The sequence below is a fragment of the Centropristis striata genome, chromosome 13 (assembly GCF_030273125.1).
Source record: "Centropristis striata isolate RG_2023a ecotype Rhode Island chromosome 13, C.striata_1.0, whole genome shotgun sequence".
NCBI lineage: Eukaryota > Metazoa > Chordata > Actinopteri > Perciformes > Serranidae > Centropristis > Centropristis striata.
Window position 1 is genome coordinate 37,712,297 of NC_081529.1, and position 20,000 is coordinate 37,732,296.

General features: G+C 38.5%; 1 protein-coding gene across 1 annotated transcript in view; it reads right to left on the minus strand.

Moving 5' to 3' along the window:
• Positions 1 to 20,000, minus strand: part of rrn3 (RRN3 homolog, RNA polymerase I transcription factor) — a 27,178-nt gene that overhangs the window by 252 nt on the left and 6,926 nt on the right. The window contains exons 4-16 of the mRNA XM_059347969.1: positions 19,059 to 19,118; positions 18,816 to 18,879; positions 16,183 to 16,252; positions 14,773 to 14,871; positions 13,988 to 14,071; positions 10,431 to 10,554; positions 9,165 to 9,295; positions 8,788 to 8,918; positions 7,757 to 7,944; positions 6,252 to 6,360; positions 5,242 to 5,394; positions 1,971 to 2,055; positions 1 to 253 (exon numbers count right to left, since the gene is read on the minus strand). The exon at positions 1 to 253 is cut by the window's left edge and continues 252 nt beyond it. Of these exons, the coding sequence (XP_059203952.1) occupies positions 107 to 253; positions 1,971 to 2,055; positions 5,242 to 5,394; positions 6,252 to 6,360; positions 7,757 to 7,944; positions 8,788 to 8,918; positions 9,165 to 9,295; positions 10,431 to 10,554; positions 13,988 to 14,071; positions 14,773 to 14,871; positions 16,183 to 16,252; positions 18,816 to 18,879; positions 19,059 to 19,118 (1,445 nt within the window). The 3' untranslated portion in view covers positions 1 to 106. The remainder of the gene's footprint in view (positions 254 to 1,970; positions 2,056 to 5,241; positions 5,395 to 6,251; positions 6,361 to 7,756; positions 7,945 to 8,787; positions 8,919 to 9,164; positions 9,296 to 10,430; positions 10,555 to 13,987; positions 14,072 to 14,772; positions 14,872 to 16,182; positions 16,253 to 18,815; positions 18,880 to 19,058; positions 19,119 to 20,000) is intronic.

Genomic DNA, 20,000 nt, shown 5'->3' on the forward strand with positions numbered 1-20,000 from the left:
CGGCTGACGTGGTCTGAACTGTGATTCATCATAAATGAAAACGTTTGTAACCGTCTGTGTAATATCAGCTATTTGAGTCTTTATAAGTGAAGCGTATTGTTGATGATCAGGGTCTCTGGAAGACGAGGGGGGGTGAACCCACGTCACTCGGGCTGCGGAGCGCCGAGTCGTAGGAGCTCGGAGTCATTCCCACAATCCCCTCTGCCTGAGGAGTGTCTCCACTCAGGAAGTCATCCTCGTCCTCCCTCGAGCCCTGAACAGACACAGAACGAACAGAATGAACAGACACAGAACGAACAGAATGAACAGACACAGAACGAACAGAACGAACAGAAACAGAATGAACAGACACAGAACAAACAGAATGAACAGACACAGAACGAACAGAACGAACAGAAACAGAATGAACAGACACAGAACAAACAGAATGAACAGACACAGAACAAACAGAATGAACAGACACAGAACGAACAGAATGAACAGACACAGAACGAACAGAATGAACAGACACAGAACAAACAGAATGAACAGACACAGAACGAACAGAACGAACAGAAACAGAATGAACAGACACAGAACAAACAGAATGAACAGACACAGAACAAACAGAATGAACAGACACAGAACAAACAGAATGAACAGACACAGAACAGACACAGAACGAACAGAATGAACAGACACAGAACGAACAGACACAGAACAGACACAGAACGAACAGAATGAACAGAAACAGAATGAACAGACACAGAACGAACAGAAACAGAACGAACAGAAACAGAATGAACAGAAACAGAATGAACAGAACGAACAGAAACAGAATGAACAGAAACAGAACGAACAGAAACAGAACGAACAGAAACAGAATAAACAGAATGAACAGAAACAGAACGAACAGAAACAGAACGAACAGACACAGAAACAGAACGAACAGAAACAGAACGAACAGAAACAGAACGAACAGACACAGAACGAACAGACACAGAACGAACAGAAACAGAACGAACAGACACAGAAACAGAACGAACAGAAACAGAAACAGAACGAACAGAAACAGAACGAACAGACACAGAACGAACAGACACAGAATGAACAGAAACAGAACGAACAGAAACAGAATAAACAGAAACAGAATAAACAGAAACAGAAAAAACAGAACGAACAGAAACAGAACGAACAGAAACAGAATGAACAGAACGAACAGAAACAGAACGAACAGAAACAGAACGAACAGAAACAGAACGAACAGAAACAGAATAAACAGAAACAGAATAAACAGAACGAACAGAAACAGAACGAACAGAAACAGAACGAACAGAAACAGAATAAACAGAAACAGAATAAACAGAACGAACAGAAACAGAACGAACAGAAACAGAACGAACAGAAACAGAATAAACAGAAACAGAATAAACAGAACGAACAGAAACAGAACGAACAGAAACAGAACGAACAGAAACAGAATAAACAGAAACAGAATAAACAGAACGAACAGAAACAGAACGAACAGAAACAGAATAAACAGAAACAGAATAAACAGAACGAACAGAAACAGAACGAACAGAAACAGAACGAACAGAAACAGAATAAACAGAACGAACAGAAACAGAACGAACAGAAACAGAACGAACAGAAACAGAATAAACAGAAACAGAATAAACAGAACGAACAGAAACAGAACGAACAGAAACAGAACGAACAGAAACAGAATGAACAGAACGAACAGAAACAGAACGAACAGAAACAGAATGAACAGAAACAGAATGAACAGAACGAACAGAAACAGAACGAACAGAAACAGAACGAACATTCAAAACTTACTGAAGTAAAAGTACAAGAGTCTAGTCTACTTTCAGTCTGTGTGTAATAGATCTATATAGAATGAGTTATTTCCAGTTTTAGAATTGAATAACTGACATAAATACACTTTTCTATGATATTCTAATGTATGAGATGCGTCTGTATTATCTCACCTGTTGTCCTGATGTGGTGAGAAGCAGCTCTGTGTCTGCTAGCTCCTCCCACACCTGGTAGAGAGGCTCCATCAGCTGACCAGACCTGCACACACACAATAACACACAATAACACATCAACACACACACAACAACACATCGACACATACACACACACACACACACACACACACACACACACACACACACAACAACACATCAACACACACACTTGATGGAGAGTAAATGTTTGACTTGCTGCTAAATGTTTGTTCTCAGGTCAAGAATCAATGTTGGAAGAATATAATACGATGCTTTGTTACCCAGAATCAGAAGTCTAAGACTAAAATAAGTGTTTCACAGTTTTAGTGCTGGAGCAGCAGATGATGGTGGTCTCAGCTGTAGGGCTGGGCGATATTAGGGCTGGGCGATATTAGGGCTGGGAGATATTAGGGCTGGGCGATATTAGGGCTGGTAGATATTAGGGCTGGTAGATATTAGGGCTGGGCGATATTAGGGCTGGGAGATATTAGGGCTGGGAGATATTAGGGCTGGGCGATATTAGGGCTGGTAGATATTAGGGCTGGGCGATATTAGGGCTGGGCGATATTAGGGCTGGGAGATATTAGGGCTGGGCGATATTAGGGCTGGGAGATATTAGGGCTGGGCGATATTAGGGCTGGGAGATATTAGGGCTGGGCGATATTAGGGCCGGGCGATATTAGGGCCGGGCGATAATAGGGCCGGGCGATATTAGGGCCGGGCGATATTAGGGCTGGGCGATATTAGGGCCGGGCGATATTAGGGCCGGGGGATATTAGGGCTGGGCGATAATAGGGCTGGGCGATATTAGGGCCGGGCGATATTAGGGCCGGGAGATATTAGGGCCGGGCGATATTAGGGCCGGGGGATATTAGGGCCGGGAGATATTAGGGCTGGGCGATATTAGGGCTGGGCGATATTAGGGCTGGGCGATAATAGGGCTGGGCGATATTAGGGCTGGGCGATATTAGGGCTGGGCGATATTAGGGCCGGGCGATATTAGGGCCGGGAGATATTAGGGCCGGGCGATATTAGGGCCGGGGGATATTAGGGCCGGGCGATATTAGGGCTGGGAGATATTAGGGCTGGGCGATATTAGGGCTGGGAGATATTACGGCTGGGCGATACGGCCCTAAAATATTATCACCATATTTCAGGGTGTTTTTGCGATAATGATATTCTTGATGATATTAAAAAATACTGAAAAATATATAGAATATATGATTTTTTTAGTCTGTATAAATAAATAAAACTAATACTCTTGACTCGAGAGTATTAGCAAATAATATAAAATAGTCATCTAAAAATAAATCACAGTAAGTGGTTATTTTTTTATTAGCTTCAAACCTTTTGTATTCCTATAACTGCAAATTATTTGGTTCTTAAGATAAAAAAAACTTTAGATTTAGAAGTGCTCTAGATTTAATAATCTTAATTTAATAAATCTTGTCAAGGTAAATTATCTGTCCATGCAGCAAGATCATTTCCCTCAGATTTACTGTTTGATCTGGTTTTAGACCTTTAGATTTACTGTTTGATCTGGTTTTAGACCTTTAGATTTACTGTTTGATCTGGTTTTAGACCTTTAGATTTACTGTTTGATCTGGTTTTAGACCTTTAGATTTACTGTTTGATCTGGTTTTAGACCTTTAGATTTACTGTTTGATCTGGTTTTAGACCTTTAGATTTACTGTTTGATCTGGTTTTAGACCTTTAGATTTACTGTTTGATCTGGTTTTAGACCTTTAGATTTACTGTTTGATCTGGTTTTAGACCTTTAGATTTACTGTTTGATCTGGTTTTAGACCTTTAGATTTACTGGTTGATCTGGTTTTAGACCTTTAGATTTACTGGTTGATCTGGTTTTTAGATTAAACACCTTTTTACAGTCTACATGCATTTGAGCATGAAATATGTTAAGTTGCTGTAAACATATTTAAAATTGCAGTTTCATCATATCTGGTTAAGTGCATTAACTATTTTTTGAAGAAGACAAAAACCAACTCAATAAGCATTAAAAACTATTTATATGTCACAAAGAAACGTTTTGTGAATCAGGATTTGAAGTGTAGCACCACGTCTTCAGATCCAATCACAATTCTTGACACAAAAATATTCAATATCAGCAAAATTAAATTAAAAAATAATAGGTGCGTGCATATATAAAGAAAAAAGTTTGTAAATGGAATAAATAATACGAGTGAATCTAATAAAGTTCAATTAAATGTGTGCATGATATTCATGTTTCAGAACATATGAACTGTATATGAGCTATATTAATGAGTTGGTAATGAGGTAAATACAAAATGAACATATCTATTGATCAAATAATCATCTAGTGATATTCTCAAGAGCTTTAAATGATTCTTTGACCCAGAAAATGTAGATTTTAACAATTTTGACTTTTTCCTTGTAATTTTGACTTTTTTTCTGGAAATTTAGACATTTTTTTCTGGAAATTTTGGCTTTTTTTTGTAATTTAAACTATTTTTTCTTGTAATTTTGACATTTTTTCTCGTAATTTTGGCTTTTTTTCTTGTAATTTTGGCTTTCTTCTTGTAATGTTTACTTTTTTCTGGTCATTTAGACTTTTTTCTTGTAATTTTGACTTTTTTCTGGAAATTTTGGCTTTTTTTTGTAATTTAAACTATTTTTTCTTGTAATTTTGACATTTTTTCTCGTAATTTTGGCTTTTTTTCTTGTAATTTTGGCTTTCTTCTTGTAATGTTTACTTTTTTCTGGTCATTTAGACTTTTTTCTTGTAATTTTGACTTTTTTCTTGTAATTTTGACTTTTTTCTGGAAATTTTGACTTTTTTCTTGTAATTTAAACTATTTTTTCTTGTGATTGTGACTTTTTTCTGCTGCAGACTCTTGACACCCAGATTGACCTTCTGAGTGTCTTGGAAGATATTTTGGTTCTCATAGATTTTATATGGGAGCCGTCTCCGATCCACCATCTTGATGAAGTGTCTCCCATCAGAAATGCAAACTTATGGTGATAGAGAGCATGTGGAATAAAAACTGTGTCTCTTTAGTGGGACGTGTCCCCTTTATTTAGCTCCGCCTCCTGACTAAAAGGACTAATGGTCATTTTAAAGACCTGGAGGACACCAGTTTGAAAATGGGGCTAAAGAAAGAATTGTTTTAGGGTTAAACCATATTTGCACCTGACTATAACTGTAAACTGGGTCAGAGGAGAAAGTATAGTGACAGGCTAGAGTATCTGACAACAGATAGTGATGGAGAACCTCTTGAGCAGGTAGGGGTCAAAGGGGAAGCAGCTGTCCAGAGGGTTGGTGTTGGTGGTCACGCTGTCTCCTCCTGCAGAGCTGCGGACCACCGGCAGCACGTGGCGGTTGTTCCTCTCTATGACGGTGTAGCAGAACACCACCTGGTACTTCCTGCAACACACACAGCTGCTGTCACCAAACAGGGACAAACTGCTCCAGCTGTTTCATTACCGCCTGTTGGGTTGGCAATGAAGAACTAAATATGACAAACCCTAGTAAGGGCAGCATTTATATAGAAAGAAAGAACAAAAATTTGACTGAATGGATAAATGTGATATGGTCTAATTCCATATCACATTTAAAAATATATGGATATGTCTTCTATATGGATATATCTTTTATATGGATATGTCTTCTATATGGATATATCTTTTATATGGATATATCTTTTATATGGATATGTCTTCTATATGGATATATCTTTTATATGGATATATCTTTTATATGGATATGTCTTTTATATGGATATATCTTTTATATGGATATGTCTTTTATATGGATATATCTTTTATATGGATATGTCTTCTATATGGATATATCTTTTATATGGATATGTCTTTTATATGGATATGTCTTTTATATGGATATATCTTTTATATGGATATATCTTATATATGGATATGTCTTCTATATGGATATATCTTTTATATGGATATATCTTTTATATGGATATATCTTATATATGGATATATCTTTTATATGGATATATCTTTTATATGGATATATCTTTTATATGGATATATCTTATATATGGATATATCTTTTATATGGATATATCTTTTATATGGATATATCTTATATATGGATATATCTTCTATATGGATATATCTTCTATATGGATATATCTTTTATATGGATATATCTTATATATGGATATATCTTTTATATGGATATATCTTTTATATGGATATATCTTTTATATGGATATATCGCCCAGCCCTATGCACTAGTAGTCTGGTGGCAGTTACCTGGTGATGGCAGCAAACATGCTGGTGACTGACGGCAGACAGACTTTGAGGGGGTTCAGCTGACACATCACCACCCGCTCCAGGTTCAGACTCTGCAGGTACTCCAGACCTGACACACACACACACACACACTTACAGTCATTTGTACAGAAGGCTCAGCATTCATCAATGTGGATCTGAAGTCTAGTCTGAAGTTGAGTATGTGAGAGTCAGCATGAAGTTGACACGTCTGAGTCTGAGAACTGATCTGAGACTATTGTATCGATGCCTGGAGCTGATAAAACTCTGTGCTGTTTTGTTTTTTAATGGTAAAAAAACCAAAACATGTTTGATATAATTTATCATTAAAAATGAAAAACCTACCAACCAACCAACCAACCTCCCAACCTACCAACCAACCTACCTACCTACCTACCTCCTAAACCAGTAGTTCTCAACCTTTTAAGTCATGACCCCCAATTTAACATGCATGTTGTCTGTGACCCCCGCTCACTGAACACAATCTCACACGCACAGTTCAGATCACCCAAAAAAGAAACAAAATGACCAAAAAAAGACACAAATTGACCACAAAATGATCAAAAAAGACACAAAAAGACACAATATGACAAAAAAAGGACATTAAGTGACCAAAAAGACTAAAACACATGAACACTTTAACACAGTGGAGACAGAGCTGACTTCCAAAATGATTTGGCGACCCCCAGAAATCATCTCGCGACCCCATTTGGGGTCCCGACCCCAAGGTTGAGAATAGCTGACCTAAACAACCAACCTACCTACCAACCTCCTAAACAACCAACCAACCAACCAACCAACCTACCTACCTACCTACCTACCTACCTCATAAACAACCAACCAACCAACCAACCAACCTACCTACCTCCTAAACAACCAACCTACCTACCAACCTCCTAAACAACCAACCAACCAACCAACCACCTAAACAACCAACCAACCAACCTACCTACCTACCTCATAAACAACCAACCAACCAACCAACCAACCAACCAACCAACCAACCAACCAACCAACCTACCTACCTCCTAAACAACCAACCAACCAACCTACCTACCTACCTACCTCATAAACAAACAACCAACCAACCAACCAACCAACCAACCTACCTACCTCCTAAACAACCAACCAACCAATCAACCAACCTACCTACCTACCTACCTACCTACCTACCTCATAAACAACCAACCAACCAACCAACCAACCAACCAACCAATCAACCAACCTACCTACCTCCTAAACAACCAACCAACCAACCAACCAACCTCCTAAACAACCAACCAACCAACCTACCTACCTACCTACCTCCTAAACAACCAACCAACCAACCTACCTACCTCCTAAACAACCAACCAACCAACCAACCAACCTCCTAAACAACCAACCAACCAACCAACCAACCAACCAACCAACCTACCTACCTACCTGGTGACCCTGCTAACAGTCATATAATGGCTGTGGAGGCTGGTTAGATCAGAGTGTGGTACCTGTCTTCATGTTGCCCTCCAGCATGGCTCTGTGTCTGAAGATCAGTGTGTAGAAGACGGCCTGGCAGGCGGAGTAGAAAGGCCCGTGGAGGCTGATGTCACAGCAGGCCTGTCTGCCGCTGCTGTCCTGGCTGTCTATGTAGCGGTGGAGCCAGGAGAGCAGCAGGTCCAGACAGGCCCGGACCGTTCTGCAGGAGGGGGGAGGACCAGGATTAGAACAGCAGCAGTATTAACAGTCACAGAGGAATTACCTGCTCATTACATTAACTCTATGGAGTTTAGTCCATGTCTGACTCCTTCCATCCTGCCTGTATTCACCTTAAAACATGTTTAAATACCATGTTGGTAGATTTTTCACCTATATGACCTGATAATAATAATAATTGATTTTTCATTCTGACTTACTGGATCAACATTTAGAACCAAAAAGAAACAAAGAAAAACCAACATAAATGTGATTTTGTGATTGTGTGTGATCCTGTCATCAACTCTGGTTTTATTCTAGTGGGACTCTGTTTGATTTGGCTCTTTGTGTTTAGCACAACACTTTTAGTCATTTTGTGTCTTTTTTTAGTCATTTTGTGTCTTTTTACTCATTTTGTGTCTTTTTTTAGTCATTTTGTGTCTTTTTTTAGTCATTTTGTGTCTTTTTTAGTCCTTTAGTCCAACATAAAATGTGATTTTGAATCTTTTTTTTAACTTTCAAAACACTATCATGCTCAATAAAGAATTGTAAATGTGTCAAATGTGACCAAAGGTGTCAAATCTACCATATAAGAGGGTTCCATCCAGTTCTATCATTTGATACTAAATCTATTTGAGCTTGTCTCCAGTTTTACTTGGTATATCATCATCAAACTGAAACTGGCCTCATGGAGTTTACAGCCAGAACTTTAGAGGTAAATGTACAGTAGGGCTCCACGCTGCTTTGTTTTCTAGTCTGATGGAGGCAACAAGTCTGATTATTTGGAGCTCCAGGACACTCCACAGGGTTAAGCTGGCTTTTGTTTTCTCCAGCAGAATGAACTCACAGGACAGGGATGAACTTGGCTCGAGCCAGGAAGCTGCCCAGGTATCCAGCAGCAGCCTGGCGGAGCACGGCCGGCTGGGAGGGATTCTGGAGGATCTTCCACAGGTGATCCAGGAAGGCCTCGGCCAAGGCCTGGAGCACAGGAAATACAACACAGCTACAGCTCAAACCATCACAACATTTTTTGTCAATTATTTCAGAAAGTGAAACTCAAACATTATATAGATTCATTACACATAGAGTGAAATATTTCAAGCCTGTTTTTCTTGTAATTTTGATGATTCTGGCTTAGAGAGAATGAAAACACTAAACTCAGTGTCTCAGAAAATTAGAATATTGATCAGAAGTTGAATATGTGAGTCCACAGTCAGTACTGACCACTCTGAAGCTGCAGAGGTAGAAGAGTGTGTACTGGACATGACTGGAAGCGTGTGTTGGCAGGATGAGCTTGTCAAACACACTTAATAAATCTCTGTACAGATCCTTCGTTCTTTCCACATGGAGACAGTCTGAGGGAGAGAAAACAACAGAGAAACAAAGGATGAGACACTTTAAAACATTCACTACACAAGGACACAAGTCCACAGTTGGTATTTTCTGTCTCTTTTGGTAAATTTGTCTCTTTTTGGTCATTTTGTGTCTTTTTGGTAATTTTATGTATTTTCTTTATGTTGTGTCTTTCTGGTAATTTTTGTGCCTTTTTGGGTCATTTTTACATCTATTTTTGGTCATTTTGTGTCTTTTTGGTCATTTCTGTGTCTTTTAGGGTCATTTTTGCAAATATTTTTTGGTCATTTTGTGTCTTTTTGGTCATTTTTGTGTTTTTTTGGGTCATTTTTGCAACAATTTTTTGGTCTTTTTGTGTCTTTTTGATCATCCTGTGTCTTTTTGGTCATTTTATGTATTTTCTTTGTTATGTTGTGTCTCTTTTGCTAATTTTATGTTTTTTTTGGTAATTTTTGTGTCTTTTTGGTCATTTTTGTGTCGTTTTGGGTCATTTTTGCAACTATTTTTGGTCATTTTGTGTCTTTTTTTTTTTTTTACACATATACATTAGAATATATAGAATATCATGAAAACGTTCAATATTTTTTGTCAATTATTTCAGAAAGTGAAACTCATACATTATATAGATTCATTACACATAGAGTGAAATATTTCAAGCCTGTTTTTCTTGTAGTTTTGATGATTCTGGCTTAGAGAGAATGAAAACACAAAACTCAGAAAATTAGAATATTACATTGGATCAATAAAAATGTATTGTATTTTAAACATAAATGTCAGGCTTCTGAAAAGTCTGTTCATTTCTAACCATCAATACTTGGTTGGGCTCCTTTGGTGTGTTTTTATGTGTTTTTAATGTGTTTTTATGTCTTTTTTGTTTAAAAAAAATGTTTTGTGTTTTTTTTGTGGGTTTTTGTCATTTTTGTCATTTTTTGTGTTTTTTGTCATTTTTGTCATTTTTTGTGTGTTTTAATGTGTTTTTTGTCATTTTTTTGTGTGTTTTTTGTCATTTGTTTGTGTGTTTCTCAGAAAATTATAATTAGAAAAGCAAAAGCTTCTAAATACAGTAAATAAACTGAAACACTTCCTGTTATTGGTCAGTTCTGTTATGGGAAAGGTGGACTCTAAAAGTTGAGCTACCGTTGACGTGACAGACGTCCTTGATGTACGCCATGAGAACGGCCATGAGAGTGTCCAGCCTGTCAGCCACTGGGTGGGCCATCACAGAGGACCTGGAGGGGAGGTCAGCTGACAGGTCCTCATCCTGACACACAACATAGACACACCGTTTAGAATAGGCAGCCCCCGGGAGAACATTAGTACATCAGACAGTCAAATGCATCGATCTTGTGCACTTTGAGAGCTAAATGAGTCGATGGATGGATGGATGGATGGATGGATGGGTGGGTGGATGGGTGGGTGGATGGATGGATGGATGGATGGATGGATGGATGGATGGATGGATGGATGGATGGATGGATGGATGGATGGATGGGTGGATGGATCGATGATGGGTGGGTGGATGGATGGATGGATAGATGATGGGTGGGTGGGTGGAAGGATGGATGGATGGCTGATGGATGGATGATGGATAGATGATGGGTGGGTGAAAGGATGGATGGATGGTTGGATGGATGGATGGATAGGTGATGGTGGGTGGAAGGATGGATGGGTGGATAGGTGGGTGGAAGGATGGATGGATGGATGGATGGATGGATGATGGATAGATGATGGTGGGTGGAAGGATGGATGGGTGGATAGGTGGGTGGAAGGATGGATGGATGATGGATGGATGATGGGTGGGTGAAAGGATGGATGGATGGATGGATGGATGGATGGATAGATGATGGTGGGTGGAAGGATGGATGGGTGGATAGGTGGGTGGAAGGATGGATGGATGGATGGATGGATGGATGGATAGATGATGGTGGGTGGAAGGATGGATGGATGGATGGATGGATGATGGGTGGATGGATGGATGGATGGATGATGGGTGGATGGATGGATGGATGGATGGATGGATGAATGGATGGATGGATGGATGATGGGTGGATGGATGGATGGATGGATGGATGGATGGATGGATGGGTGGGTGAAAGGATGGATGGATGGATGGATGGATGATGGATAGATGATGGGTGGGTGAAAGGATGGATGATGGATGGATGGATGGATGGATTGATGGATGGATGGATGGATGGATGGATGGAGTCAGGAGACACCGTGGCATAGAATCTTTGTTATCCTACTTGTTACTGTGCTGCTGTTAGATGGATTTTCTATAAAAAGCCCAAATTTAGTGGCCTCTCGCAGATTTTAATCCAATCCACTTTATTTATATAGCACAATTTTAGCAAACACAAGGTTTCCAAAGTGCTGCACAAACAATAAATAGATAACACAATACAAAGAGATGTAGTAAGCAATAGAACAGTAAAATGCAATAAGAAAATAAATTAAAAATAGGAAAAAAAATAAAAATAAAATGTAAAATGTACTGCCCGCACAAAATAAAATATGCATGTATACAAATAAAAAAAAAATCATAAAATCAACATAAAATCAACACGTGTTAAAATCAACCTCAATCAATCAAAATTAACGTGGTGTTAAAAGCCAACGAGAAGAGGTGGGTTTTAAGAAGAGACTTAAAATGAGACAGTGAACTCTAAATGCCTCTATTCCGTCATATACACTGATCTTAATCATTGCATATTTTAATTAATTATTGTAGGTGGATTCTGTTAACACACTGTGCTCTTATTTTGAAAGCAGCATGTGTTTAGCAACAGAAAGTAAATCATACCGTTAGGCACAGTTAAGCCATTTGTGATTAAAACTATTTTAATTGTCAGCTAATGCTAACCGAACAGCGTATGCAGCAGTGTGTTTGGATGGTTTGGAATACCTGGGACCGGCCCCGACAGGTGGACGGGGTTTAGTTTAGTGATGATGTGGGGACGGGACTGAGACAGACAGGGAGGCGTTCAGGCGTCTCTCTGTCATGCCGAAGCAGCTCAGTCCTCCTGCAGCAGTCTCTCCCAGCTGCAGAGCCGGAAGGGATGTTAATCCCTTAGCGTCCAGTCTGCTAATTGCTAACAGGCTAACAGTTAGCTCTGTAGCAGTACAGTGTGTATGTGCTAACAGGCTAACAGTTAGCTCTGTAGCAGTACAGTGTGTATGTGCTAACAGGCTAACAGTTAGCTCTGTAGCAGTACAGTGTGTATGTGCTGCTGCTGCAGGAGGTGTTCACTTAGCGACCTCTGTTTGTTTACAACAAGCACCAGACACTCTGTGCACAGTTAGTGATGCCGGTTAATTCACCATCACTATGTTTATGATCAGCGGAGACTATGTGCATATTAGAGAGGGCGTGGCCTGAGACTTTAGAGAGGGCGTGGCCTGAGACTTTAGAGAGGGCGTGGCCTGAGACTTTAGAGAGGGCGTGGCCTGAGACACTAGAGAGGGCGTGGCCTGAGACTTTAGAGAGGGCGTGGCCTGAGACTTTAGAGGGCGTGGCCTGAGACTTTAGAGAGGGCGTGGCCTGAGACTTTAGAGAGGGCGTGGCCTGAGACTTAAAAGAGGGCGTGGCCTGAGACTTTAGAGAGGGCGTGGCCTGAGACATTAGAGAGGGCGTGGCCTGAGACTTAAAAGAGGGCGTGGCCTGAGACTATAGAGAGGGCGTGGCCTGAGACTTTAGAGAGGGCGTGGCCTGAGACTTAAAAGAGGGCGTGGCCTGAGACTTAAAAGAGGGCGTGGCCTGAGACTTAAAAGAGGGCGTGGCCTGAGACTTTCGAGAGGGCGTGGCCTGAGACTTAAAAGAGGGCGTGGCCTGAGACTTTCGAGAGGGCGTGGCCTGAGACGTTAGAGAGGGCGTGGCCTGAGACGTTAGAGAGGGCGTGGCCTGAGACTTTAGAGAGGGCGTGGCCTGAGACTTTAGAGAGGGTGTGGCCTGAGACGTTAGAGAGGGCGTGGCCTGAGACTTTAGAGAGGGCGTGGCCTGAGACGTTAGAGAGGGCGTGGCCTGAGACTTTAGAGAGGGCGTGGCCTGAGACTTTAGAGAGGGTGTGGCCTGAGACGTTAGAGAGGGCGTGGCCTGAGACTTTAGAGAGGGCGTGGCCTGAGACTTTAGAGAGGGCGTGGCCTGAGACTTTAGAGAGGGCGTGGCCTGAGACTTTAGAGAGGGCGTGGCCTGAGACTTTTGAGAGGGCGTGGCCTGAGACGTTAGAGAGGGCGTGGCCTGAGACTTTAGAGAGGGCGTGGCCTGAGACTTTTGAGAGGGCGTGGCCTGAGACGTTAGAGAGGGCGTGGCCTGAGACGTTAGAGAGGGCGTGGCCTGAGACGTTAGAGAGGGCGTGGCCTGAGACGTTAGAGAGGGCGTGGCCTGAGACTTTAGAGAGGGCGTGGCCTGAGACGTTAGAGAGGGCGTGGCCTGAGACTTTAGAGAGGGCGTGGCCTGAGACTTTAGAGAGGGCGTGGCCTGAGACGTTAGAGAGGGCGTGGCCTGAGACGTTAGAGAGGGCGTGGCCTGAGACGTTAGAGAGGGCGTGGCCTGAGACTTTAGAGAGGGCGTGGCCTGAGACGTTAGAGAGGGCGTGGCCTGAGACTTTCCCGGTGGCCACTCTTCCCCCTGAAGGAAACTCGGCTATTAAATAACAGGAAGTAGCTCAACACCATGAGGAGGACAGCATAGTCACCATGTCAAAGAGTCCTTCTTCAGTCCGCTGGCTGGGCACAACATTTTCTTCTGCCTCCTCGATGTCTGACCGAGATGCACTCACCTGAAATACACCAAACACAGAGGTCCTCATTCATCAAACCAATGTAGAAACCAGCTCAGATCTGAGCTTATATTTGGTCTTATGACAGGATTCACATGTGATTTTATCAAACGATCGTATCTCTCCAATCACAGCGTGAGAATGATCAGCTGTTTATTAATGTGGCGGCTCTAAACAAGCCTCATTTAAATACCACGCCCTAATATATATAATATATATATAATATATAATATAAACTAGGTCTAGAGACCTCGCCCCGTGAGTTTACGACACTGAAGGATGCAATATGGCCTTTTTTTTTTTTAAAACTCATCTTTATTATCAAAGTGCACCGTTACAAATAACAGGAGGAAATAGACATTTTTTTAATGAAATAAAAGTACTTATAGTTATAAACTCAAACAAGTTCAGTGAATATTTTACATTCGGAGCACAGACTTAAAGTTTCTCAGCTTTTTGGTTGAAGGAGGTAAACAATGTTTTAAAGTCAGTTTTAATCCAAAAGAAGAGGAATTTCTCAGAGTCAGACAGTGAAACGCTGACGTCCAACAGCTGCAACAACAAACTGGTTTAGTTTGGCAGCAGAAAAAGAGAAAAGGAAGGAAATCAGTGGTGCTGTCAGCAGAGCAGCATCCAACTATTTCACATATACATCGTGATATATACGATGTATAAGTGTTGTGTGGAGTTTCACTACTTACGTCCAGTTTGAGCATCTTTCCGATGATCACCTCCAGGACGTCTCGTCTGATGGACGGGATGTAGGTGGTCACCCTCAGCAGGTTGTGGACGTAACACTCCTGTACAGAGCAACAAAAACTACTGTATCAATGATCCAGAGAAGAACTGACTGGAACCAGGAGTTCATTAGTCAACACTTCCACAGCTTGTTGGAGCGTTATCATCACAAACAGCTCAAACTAATCAGGTTCCACTGGCAGCGCTTTAATAAACCTTTTCATCTTAAATCCCAACAGGCTGAGGTCTGATGGTTCATTGAAGTAACCATGTTTCTGGCTACTATTCATCCATTCACCACTAACTGATATATGAGGCTTCTGACAAACCAAGAAAAGTCTCTCTAACCCAGGGGTCTCAAACTCTAATCACCTGGGGGCCGCTGGAGGCAGTACCAAAATGACCAAAAAAAGACACAAAATTATGAAAACAAAGACACAAAATAACAGAAAAAAACTAAATTACTTATAAAAGACACAAAATTACCAAAAAAAAGAGACAAAATTACTTTAAAAAAAGACACAAAATAACAGAAAAAAAACTAAATTACTTAAAAAAGACACAAAATTACTAAAAAAGACACAAAATTACGAAAACAAAGACACAAAATAACAGAAAAAAAACTAAATTACTTAAAAAAGACACAAAATTACTGAAAAAAGACACAAAATGACCAAAAAAGACACAAAATTACGAAAACAAAGACACAAAATAACAGAAAAAAACGAAATTACTTAAAAAAGACACAAAATTACTAAAAAAGACACAAAATTACGAAAACAAAGACACAAAATAACAGAAAAAAACGAAATTACTTAAAAAAGACACAAAATGACCAAAAAAGACACAAAATTACAAAAAAGACAAAATTATTTTTAAAAAAGACAAAATAATTCAAAAAAGACACAAAATTACCAAAAGAGACATAAAATGACTGAAAAAACACTAAATTACTTAAAAAAGACACAAATGACCAAAAAAGACACAAAATTATTTAAAAAAAAGACACAAAATTATTAAAAAAGACACAAAATGACTGAAAAAACACTAAATTACTTAAAAAAGACACAAATGACCAAAAAAAGACACAAAATTATTTTAAAAAAAGACACAAAATTATTTAAAAAAGACACAAAATGACCAAAACAGTAATTAAAGGGACCTTCCACACACAACACGGTAAAGTGTCATTCATATAAAACTCACATTAAACTTTCATATCAAGGTGGGGGCCACAAAATATCATCACGAGGGCCACAATTGGCCCGCGGGCCACCAGTTTGAGCCCCTTGCTGTAAAGTGTGATAAAACAATGAGAAGCGATGATGTTGGCGGGTTCATATTACGTGAAGCATAATGAACGTGGCTCTTACCAGTGCTCTGGAGGATTTCTGTACAAAAGGGAAGTTCTCTTGCAGAATGGGCATCAGAAAGCGACTTGTACTGAAATAAAAGGAAGTAAAGTTTGTTTATGTAGCACTTCTCACAGATAAAACCAAAAAAGTGCTTTACAGAAGATAAAAAGAAATAAATAAGATAAGGGAACATAAGACAATTAAAAAACTGTTAAAACACAATGAAACATAAATATTATAAAATAATATGTACAATGCATGCTGGTCATCCCAATGCCTGTCTAAAAAGATATCTGGTCTTAACCCATTGAGGCCTAAAACGGCTGTAAAAACTGCCTGTAAACCTCTGATGGTGATTTTAAAATCAGCCCCTAAAACCTGAAGTTTCTCTGTAAATCCAACAGAAGTGTCAACTCTTCTACTAAATAATAGATTTTTCAGCCTCTGTAGCAGATAGAAATGAAATTCATAAAGTATCTGAGAGCTTATAGCTGTTATATCTGAGCTCCCTCCGCTATAGTCGTCTTCACCATGATTTATAAGTTCTGGAAAAGTCCCATGATGCATTGGGACACTCCCACATTTATTCTCTTTTTGTGTCTTTTTGAGTCATTTTAAAGTTTTTTTGTCTTTTTGTGTCTTCTTTTGGTAATTTTGTTTTTTTTTGGTGATTTTGTTTCTTTTTTTTTTTTTTTTAGTAATTTTGTCCTTTTTTTGGTAATTTTGTGTCTTTTGGTAATTTTGTGTCTTTTTTTGGTCATTTTGTGTCTTTTTTTGGGGATGATTTCAAAGTTCTGGAAAAGTCCCATGATGCATTGTGACACTCCCACATTTATTCTCATTTTGAGTCATTTTGTGTCTTTTTTTGGTCATTTTGTGTCATTTTGTGTCTTTTTTAAGTCATTTTGTCTTTTTTTTGGGTCATTTTGTCTTTAGTCATTTTGTGTCTTTTTTTTGGGGTCATTTTGTGTCTTATTTTAGTCATTTTGTGTCTTTTTTTGGTCATTTTGTGTCTTTTTTTGGTGATGATTTCAAAGTTCTGGAAAAGTCCCATGATGCATTGGGACACTCCCACATTTATTCTCATTTTGAGTCATTTTGTGTCTTTTTTTGGTCATTTTGTGTCATTTTGTGTCTTTTTTAAGTAATTTTGTCTTTTTTTTGGGTCATTTTGTCTTTTTTAGTCATTTTGTGTCTTTTTTTTGGGGTCATTTTGTGTCTTATTTTAGTCATTTTGTGTCCTTTTTGGTCATTTTGTGTCTTTTTTTGGTGATGATTTCAAAGTTCTGGAAAAGTCCCATGATGCATTGGGACACTCCCACATTTATTCTCATTTTTCACGATGGAACATATCTGGTGATGACCTGCAGCGTCTTTTTTTGGTCGTTTTGTGTCATTTTTTGTCATTTTGTGTCTTTTTTAAGTCATTTTGTCTTTTTTTTGTCATTTTGTGTCTTTTTTAGTCATTTTGTGTCTTTTTTTGTCATTTTGTGTCTTTTTTTAGTCATTTTGTGTCTTTTTTGGTCATTTTGTGTCTTTTTTTAGTCATTTTGTGTCTTTTTTGGTCATTTCGTGTCTTTTTTTGGTGATGGTTTCAAAGTTCTGGAAAAGTCCCATGATGCATTGGGACACTCCCACATTTATTCTCATTTTGAGTCATTTTGTGTCTTTTTTAAGTCATTTTGTGTCTTTTTTTGGTCATTTTGTGTCTTTTTTTTGTCATTTTGTGTCTTTTTTTTTGTCATTTTGTGTCTTTTTTGGTCATTTTGTGTCTTTTTTGGTCATTTTGTGTCTTTTTTTAGACATTTTGTGTCTTTTTTGGTCATTTTGTGTCTTTTTTTTAGTCATTTTGTGTCTTTTTTGGTCATTTTGTGTCTTTTTTTAGTCATTTTGTGTCTTTTTTGGTCATTTCGTGTCTTTTTTTGGTGATGGTTTCAAAGTTCTGGAAAAGTCCCATGATGCATTGGGACACTCCCACATGTATTCTCATTTTGAGTCATTTTGTGTCTTTTTTAAGTCATTTTGTGTCTTTTTTTGGTCATTTTGTGTCTTTTTTTTGTCATTTTGTGTCTTTTTTTTTGTCATTTTGTGTCTTTTTTGGTCATTTTGTGTCTTTTTTTAGACATTTTGTGTCTTTTTTGGTCATTTTGTGTCTTTTTTTTAGTCATTTTGTGTCTTTTTTGGTCATTTTGTGTCTTTTTTTAGTCATTTTGTGTCTTTTTTGGTCATTTTGTTTCTTTTTTTAGTCATTTTGTGTCTTTTTTGGTCATTTTGTGTCTTTTTTTTTGTGATGATTTCAAAGTTCTGGAAAAGTCCCATGATGCATTGCGACACTCCCACATGTAATCTGATGCATTTCATTGGCCAAGAGACCGAAAATAGGTGGAAAAAACTACAAACACTACAAAACCACGTATCCTCTTTAATGGTAGAATAACTCAACAGGCCCAGCAGGTTTTAATGGTAGAAATGTGGTGATGCTTTCCACCTTCAATGAGTTAATGTGATTTTTAAAAGAGTCGCCAGAAGCATCAGACCGTAGGAGGAGAGGAGGCAGAGAGTTCAGAGTTTGGGTGCCACATATTGAAATAGTTAGTTTCAGCCATTGTAAATGAAGAACATTCATAGTTAGACAAGACAAAAGAACTTACGATGGAACATATCTGGTGATGACCTGCAGCGCCTGGTGACACTGGTCAAAGCTCCTGGGGAGGGCTTAAAAAGCAGAGAAGCAGCACAGAGTTTGTTCTGCACATTCATCACTCAATCTCCTAACAACAAGCTGCTGCAGGGATCCATCACACACACACACACACTCACACACACGTTGCTAAAATCATCCACGTACATTACTGTATTTACATTTCATTTGAAATAGATGAGAGAAAACCTACTTTCATCTTCGTCATCTGAGTCAGAAATATCCACCCCTCCTTCACAGAAGGTCACTCTCTCTGGAAACACAACACACAACATGAGCCCATTATAGATATAGATATATATATATATATATATATATAGTACAAAGTGAATCAGATCATAACTCTTTTATCAATAGTCTAATTTGGAGAATTGAGACTTCCCTACTGGCTGATTCCCATCAACATGGTGCAGCTCATAGCAAACATCAAAGAACATTAAAACAGATTTTATTTGACCCTTTATAACATAAACAACCTAAAGTCACTGTTTAATAAGAATTTATCATCTATTTAAAACATTTTAATGTATTTTCTGACATTTTTAGAGACACTGAGAGCAACAAAATTCATCACCGCAACACATTTTTAAATAAAAAAACAAAAAAAAAATGTTTTCTTTTCTTTTCTTTGTCAAACACTTAAATATGCTCAAGGCTAGCTGCTATCACCAACATGTAGTTTATTATAATAAACACATATTTTAATTCAAACGATTCTATCATTACCGTAACATTTAACCATTTTTTATCATCAATTTTCATTCAGATTTTGTTCTTTATACATTGTTAAAAACCATTATGTTTGATTATATTCTGTTAAATTATACATTTTTAAACAAATGTATATTTATTTATATAAAGTTTATTAAATATTTATTGTATATAAGTGTGGGGGAAACCATGACATTTTTATCTGGTGATGAATTTGTGAATCAAAAATATGTTTAAAAATATTATTTTAACATCAAACAATGAATTGTGCCTCATTATGGCGATATTGTTAATTAATATAAAAGTGAAATATATTTAGTTTAATAAAGTATGTCCTTATAATCTGCACAGACAGAACTCAGACTGGCTTCATGAGATAACTCTTATATATATATATATATATATAAATTGTTTCCCTGGTGGG